The 7,630-nt window shown below is 41.1% G+C and overlaps 1 protein-coding gene across 1 annotated transcript in view; it reads left to right on the top strand.

Moving 5' to 3' along the window:
- Positions 1–4,253, top strand: part of WDR27 (WD repeat domain 27) — a 147,300-nt gene extending 143,047 nt beyond the window's left edge. Inside the window, exon 25 of the mRNA XM_015415401.1 lies at positions 4,069–4,253. Within this exon, the coding sequence (XP_015270887.1) occupies positions 4,069–4,116 (48 nt within the window). The 3' untranslated portion in view covers positions 4,117–4,253. The remainder of the gene's footprint in view (positions 1–4,068) is intronic.
- Positions 4,254–7,630: the final 3,377 nt, after the last annotated feature.

Here is a 7,630-nt window from a genome sequence, read left to right as displayed (position 1 = left end):
AAAATAGTCCAAGAGTTCAAATAGCACCTTTAAGACTAACAAATAGCACCTTTAAGACTAACCTTTAAGACTAAGACTAACTGAGTGGTGGGTGTGGCCTTATGACACACTTCTGGTGATGACAGGGGGTGTGGCCTTATGACACACTTCCGGTGATGTCAGGGTGTGTGGCATATGCTAATGAGTTATGCTAATTAGTTCCCCTAGCTCTTTTTCTACGAAACGACCCCTGGACTTGGGGAGTTTGGGGTTCAGATCCCTGCTGAATCATGAAACTCACTAACCTTGGTCTAGTCACTGTCTCTTATTTATTTATTTATTTAGTTATTTATTTATTTTACTTTACCCCGCCCTCCCGCCGAGGCGGCTCAGGGCGGCTTACAATGGTTAAAACCAGTATACAATTAATACCGATTGTCACATCTAAAACAATACAAAACAATACAATAAATACAACTTATTAAAATTAGAATGTGGCGGCCATCTGTTATAAAGTGCTAATGCTTATGTGGGACAGTCAGTGTGGCCAGGACTGTTAGAACGCTTAGCAAAACTTTCACAGGGTTATTGTGGAAAGAAAGGGATGGAGGGAGACTGTGTACACTCCCGGGGCTCCTTGAAGAAAAGACAGGATATCAGTGTGACAGAGGAATAACTAATGGTCTTAAATGGAACAATATATCTCTATCAGATCTGATAGCCATGCAAGAAGGCCCCCGTTCTCCACTGAGCCTTACAACCCTACAGCTGGAGGAAAGTTAATTTTGGTAAACCATGTTGCACTTTTGTCCTAGTTTATGTCCCTTTATGAAGAAGTGGGGTATATACACAGATGGAAGAATATTTTTATTGTTGCTGATGTCTGGAAATGGATGCAAACAATGTGCATTATTTTTATATGTGGGTTGCAAAATATGGCTTCACTAGGGAGTTTTGATCACTAATTCTTTCGAGGTCTATCACAGTCTGGGGCTAAATTCTCTGCCACTGACTTGTCATATATGTCAGCGATGGAATGTAAATCTGGAAAACAGCTCTGTTTGGAAGGCAGATGCAAACTATGGGATTTCCCCCCATGAATTTATTATGCTGCATAAACGAACCCCACCACTGTCTGAAATGTAAGCTATCCGGTTAATAGTGCCTTCAGTCTCAAATTCTATAAAACAATATTATGTTTAGATAATGGTAAAAAAAAAGGTTGAGGAGTGATTGTTAATTTTTCGGAACAGCAGTTTATTAATACAGGACACCATGAGTCAGACAAACGTCTTAAAGTAATATATAAGGTTTTCTGCTTTTTAAAAATCTTTGTCTGTTTTTGATTCCCACCCCCCCCTCGTCTTTCAAATCATGGATTTTAGGGCCTGATTCTAAGTGCCAATAATGTGGATTTAATGTCCAGATAGCTCCTGTGCATTTGTTGTGCCCTTTTGTAATTGATGGGTCCCTCTGCAGTAATGCAGCATGCCTAAGGGCTGCTCTAGACTGTACTCCAGTCCTATATTTGGTGGGAAATGGGAGAATTTATGCCTCACCTCTCCACCCATGTAGCACACTAGTCCCACTTCTAACACCACCTCCAACAACAGCGAGTCTCCACATGTTTTTGCATTATCTGGTTTAGTGTTGCTGGGTGGCTGTGGTGGAACTGGTGTGTTAGGTAAACCAGCAGATAAAGGCCTACTCCTCGTTCTTCCCTTTCCTTACTATGTGTAAGACTAGCCGAGCACTGCATCCCTAATCAGCAGCCAGTAAAACAGACTCTGCTTTGTCTTTTTGCCAAGCTATACGGTCACCATGACCATATGATGTCTCTGTTAACATACTGTACCATTATAGAAGGCGTGTGCAGTGGTGTGTGCAGTGCATGTTTGACTGCTGTCCAGTGTTCCCTCTAAGCTGAGTTAGTGTGAGCTAGCTCAGTTTTTTAGCCTCTGGCTCACACATTTTTGTCTTATCTCAGGAAGGATGGCTCCAGAGCAAACTAATTTATGCAGTAGCCAAATCACCTGCTCACAACTTTAATGCCAGTAGCCCACAAAGTAGTTTTTGCTACCAGACTCCATGGCTTAGAGGGAGCATTGTTTATATAAACAATTCCCTGCTTGTACAAATCTAATATTTCATAAGTAACACTGGTCTAGAAGTCTTCTGTCTAACATTCTAATTTTGTACATGCAGAAGTTTTGTTACATTGCAGAGCATTCAAGCACGCAGCTTCCCATAGGCAGTCTGAAGTGGGTAAAATCCAGCAGTACAATTTCCACCAAGCCCTGCACTGTGCTTCAGTTATCTCTCTCAGCTGGTTATTTAACAGATTTGCTTTAGGAATCATGCTTATTATTCACAAAATTCAAATTCATTTTGAACCTTATGAGCAACTTGTGCACTTTGCAAGCACAGTTAATACTGCCTTTTACTGACCAAGACCAGGGCTTGAAGGCTGGCAGTACTGTTGTAGTTGCCTAGCAATTGTCACAAGGGCCATTAACAAGGTGTTCCTTTCTTAAAATGACAGGCATTACTTCTATCATTTGGGGGTTAATTACCCCTACATTTCAAAGTTTTTTGCAAACCTGACACCATTTTCAGGTTTGTAGAAAGATCTGTGTTGTCTTTGGCTCCAATCTTTACCACCTTAAATCACAAGAAAAGGCAGGGTATAAATAAATAAATTTATCCACAGATTTGGCTATGTTGAGAATTAGATGTATTGATGGTAGTTCCAATTTAGGATGCTAGGATCTCATCTCATACGTTTTAAAATTACATACAATACAAAATTAGATATAATGCTGTGTATTATATTAACTTCTCCATGATCCACCGAAATGGCCATTTATCCTTGTATTGATAATTCAAACTTCTAAAGAAAATCTGAATAAAATAGATTTTTGAGCAAACGAATATGTTGTATTGTATGTGTGAAGAAATGCATTCTTTTTCCTGGGAGGTTTGAAAGGAGCAAGACCTCCACTTTGTGTATTAAAAGTTTTTTATTTGGACAGAGAACAGGCTAGGAAGGAAGAAGTAAGTTCAATGGCTTTCCGGATGTACCTCAGCGCACCTTCATACAAATGCTAATAGATTTAGCAGGAGAGATAATAGGTGGGTCAAGCTTCTCCAAGCAGGAAACAGAGGTTTGGAGGACTTTAGACTAGAGAGGCTCCAGGGATAATCTCCAGGAAGGAAATCCTGGAATTCTCCAGAAAAAGCTTTCTTAACTTGGCCTGACCAGTATCAGGGGGAAGAGATTATTAAAAAAAAACCTGCCTGGTAGCCAGGAGGAAGTTCTCCTTCTTTGGGTGCTGAGACCCTGAGATCACACAGATCTGTCCTCTAGGAAGGCAGTCATGTTTGTCCATGTGCTGGCCTAAATATCTGGAGGGAACTTCAATATAGTGGAAACTTTGTAGGGATTTGTAACTACCTAAGCTAAAGGGGCCAGTCTATATTGTAACATCTGATGGGGCATGTATATAGAGAGGGATAGAATATTTGCATTTTACCTATTTCTTTTGGAATCCCTTGCTCAGTCTGGTGCTGTGCTAAAAGTATGCTTGTAAACATTTTCTTTTTAATTAATACTTTATACCTTTTGATGCTGGGAGTGCTTCTCTGTAACACATAGACCTCTACCGTCTCAAACACGCTATATTAAATGGAGTGCCAGGGGGAAGGCAGGCAGTTGGCAAGTGGTTATTCTTCCAGGGGCGCCCAAGGCAGTAACCTGTCCTCATGTTGACCAGGCACTGGGCAGCAGGAGACACAGAGACAAGGCCTCAGAACTGGGAGTCCTGACCTTTCCTTACAAAGATCAGGTGGTGATGGTGAGTTACTGGAGAAAGAGAAAGAAAAGCTTCACCGGGTGTTGGGAAATACCTAGGAGGGCAGGGCAGAATAGGGCCTGCAGGCCAGAGCAGGCCCGTTATGCCACCATATGTAAATTGAAGCCATCTTTAACATTATTCAGAAAGATCCAATACATTAGTTGTATTTTTCACCAGGCATAATTTAATGCAAAGAATTCTATGCCAATCATATGCTTTCTGTTTTGAATTATAGCTCACCACTGCCACTTTGGATGGCAAGCTGCAGCTGTTCCTACCCTGATGACGATTAGCCTCGACACCTTTGGCTCAACTACACTGAGAATAAAATCTCCCTGAAGGAACAGAGATGATTAGTAACTGGGCAAGATGGAATATATTTCCTTTAAAAAGAATCTGCTAGATTATTTGTACCTTCTATAAACCCACTGGGAGTTGCTTAAAGGCTTATTTCTCTGTGTGTGTGTGTGTGGGGGGGGTAAACAGAGCAGCAAAAGTTTGGTACAAGAATACTGAGTCTTTTCTGTCCCTACTCCAATTTACATATTATAGTATATATGCTCACACACTTCAATGAAACTTCACAAGTACTAGAACGTTGTGAACGGAATAACTTTTTATCAGGTTGGATCTCACTATCGGTATGTCTCAGCCTCTACTGCATTTTGTAAATGTGTTCGTGAATATCAGGTGAGACTTAAGAAAGCTAATGTCTAGCTGGATATTTATTTGTCAAGGAGTAAACTATAGACTACTTTTGTGATATTCTTGCCTGAGTCTTCTATAATAAAGTGATATTATAGTCACATATTATTCTTGCCTCTTCATTCAGCAGAAGGGAATGTCTGAGATGCTGGATATTTTCCCTACTGTTTTGATGTGCTAACAGAGGTTTACTGTATTTCACATAAGCAGTAGATAAGCCAACAGTCTTTCAAAATTCCACAGATGTTATGCAATCCTTGTCTCCTAGCCATCTAAAAAACTTGAATTGACAAATCAAACAAGGTTTCCACCATTTTCTCCTGCTCTTAAGAACCAGATGTTTAAAGCATGTGGTTTGTACCCTTTCCAAGTAGACCAATGGAAAGTTTCATCATGACATACCTACCTCTTGCAGCAAGCCTTGAAGGTAATTTTGAAATAAAGGGGATGCTCTTTACAAAAGTTTTATACAATCTGTAACTATTCTCAAAACTGATCTTGAAACAAGAACATGCAAAAAAACGATGACCAAATTCCAACGAAAATCAAAATACAGATTAAGAGTCATATTATGGACCCAACACTTTGGAGTCCTGACAATGTTGCTACGTTTCAGAAGCTACTTACTCCAGAGTAAAACTTTTGATTTTAACACAAATTACTGTTAAGTACTCAAATGATTTTCAACAGTTAATTCTGCAGTAGTTCAATAGGTTCAATTTCTAATTCACATATTGTGGTGTCTCCACTGGTGGTGGAGACAATTTTCTGAATCCTTCTAGCCAATTCCATCAGACGAAAAAATTGTGGACAGCTATTTATGCAAAAACTTGTAGAAGCTAGTGGTTGGATATGGAAACTCTTGTGCTAGTTGATAAAAATCCATGAATTGTGCGCCCGAAAACACACCTCTTCGAAAGCAATGGAGTAGCTAGATGGCATTCATATTTAGACACATTCATGCTGGCAATTCCTAAAAGCAGGGATGTCTGAATCACTCAGCAGAGTTCTTATGGCTAGTTGAGACTGATGGGAGAGATCATCAGGGGATCTGGAAGAAGGTTCCATGGACATGCAGATGACACCCAGCTCTATTTCCCCTTAACAGATGAATGTGTGGAAGTCCTGAACAGGTGCCAGGAGGTGATCATGTCATGGATGATGTCCCATAAAGTGAAGCTCAACCTAAACAAGACTGAAGTGTTGCTGGTCAGTGACAAAGCTGCTTCAGGCTTGAGGGGGTTGCACTCCCTGGAGGGACTTGAACTCCCACTGAAGGAACAACTTTATAGCCTGGGGGTACTGCTGGATCCTGACCAACAGTTGGAGGCCCAAATCTCCTTGATGGCACATAGTGCCTTTCATCAGCTTTGTGTGATATACCAGTTATGGCCTTAAAAATTATGGCCTGGCCCCAGTGATGATCCAGGTTCTGATTATGTCAAGGTCAGATTACTGTAACAGACTTTATGTGGGGCTGCTTTTGTAAATGGTCTAGAAATTTCAGCTCATCCAAAAGGCAGCAGCTAGGCTAATGTTAGGGCCAGGATACAGGGTTCACATCACACTGTGCTAGAAGACCAGCACTTGCTGCCCATTTCTTTCTGGGTACAGTTCTTACCTTTAAAGCCCTAACGGGCTTTGGGCCAGGGTACTGGAAGGACCGCCTCCTCCCATATCATCCAGCCTGCCAGTTAAGATCTGCCTCACAAGCCCCTGTACCCCTGCCTCTAGAAGTGGGAGGTAGCAGTATTTCAGTATTGCCATCTCAGAAGAAGAGGAGATTGGATTTATAACCCACCCTTCACTTGGAGTCTCAGAGCAGTTTACAATCTCCTTTATTTATTTATTTATTCAAATGTATAGCCCGCCCTCCCCGCAAGCGGGCCTCCCTTCCCCTCCCCACAATAGACACCCTGTGAGGTAGGTGGGGCTGAGAGAGCTCTTTCGAGAGCTGCTCTTGAGAGAACAGCTCTGAGAGAACTTGTGACTGACCCAAGGTCACGCCAGCAGCCACATGTGGAAGAGTGGGGAATCAAACCCATTTTTCAGATATTAGAGTCTGCGCTCCTAACCACTACACCATACTGGCATTCACCAAACAGAATTCCTTTCCTCTTGAGGTTTGTCTGGCACCTACGTTGCTTTCTTTTAGGCATCAGGCCAAAATGTTTCAGTTCACCCACGCTTAATTACGAAGTTTATCTTTTAACACAGTAAGTCTGGAAACTTATTTTAAACTTTCAGTGGTCTATTTTTATTTTCTATGTTTTTATGCTGGGCTGAGTTTTAATGCTTGATTTTAATTAATATCTTTTAATATCTTGTTCTTATTGTTTTTATTTTGTAAGCCACCTTGGGCAGGTTTCTGAAGAAGCAGTATTAAAAAAATTCTGAGTCAAACATTTGGTTCTGCACTCCAGATAATTCACTACATTTCACAACTTTATCTTTGTTGAAATAATTTCCAGTCATATTACTGGCCTGCTATACTAAACTGCTGCCGTTCTATGTTCTAACTGCTCACCTAGTATCTTTGCATGCCACTGGATTTCTGTTTTGGGCTCTTTCCTTGTGGGCCAATTTGGAATACCTGATCAAGAAAATCAAAGAAGAAAGTGAGAAGTTTGGCCTCTTCCTAAACATCACAAGACCAAGTTCATGACCACTGAGATGAGAAACACCAGAATAACAGTTGACGATGAAGAGATTGAATGTGAGGAAGAATTCTCTTTCTAAGGATCACATATCAATCAAAATGGCAAGTGCAGTCCAGAAATGAAATGTCGAATCATGCTGGGTCGCACAGCAATGATGATCATGAATCGAATATGGAGGAGCAAGGACATAAGCCTAGCAATCAACTACAGATTAGTCTGTGCTATTGCGTTCCCCATAGCAACCTATGACTGTGAAAGTTGGACCATGAAGGAGCAAGACAGGAGGAAAATCAACTCGTTTGAGCAGTGGTGCTGGAGAAGGCTTCTGCACATTCCTTGGACAGCAAAGGTGACAAACAAGCAGGTATTAGAGCACATAAAACCAGACATGCCATTGGAAGGGAAAACCACAAAACTGCAACTGACTTATTT

Source organism: Gekko japonicus, unplaced genomic scaffold (genome assembly GCF_001447785.1).
Source record: "Gekko japonicus isolate JY-2015 unplaced genomic scaffold, Gekko_japonicus_V1.1 scaffold1194, whole genome shotgun sequence".
In the NCBI taxonomy this organism is placed as follows: Eukaryota; Metazoa; Chordata; class Lepidosauria; order Squamata; family Gekkonidae; genus Gekko; species Gekko japonicus.
The sequence above is the reverse complement of the archived record's forward strand: the minus strand, read 5'-3'. Positions and strand labels throughout refer to the sequence as shown.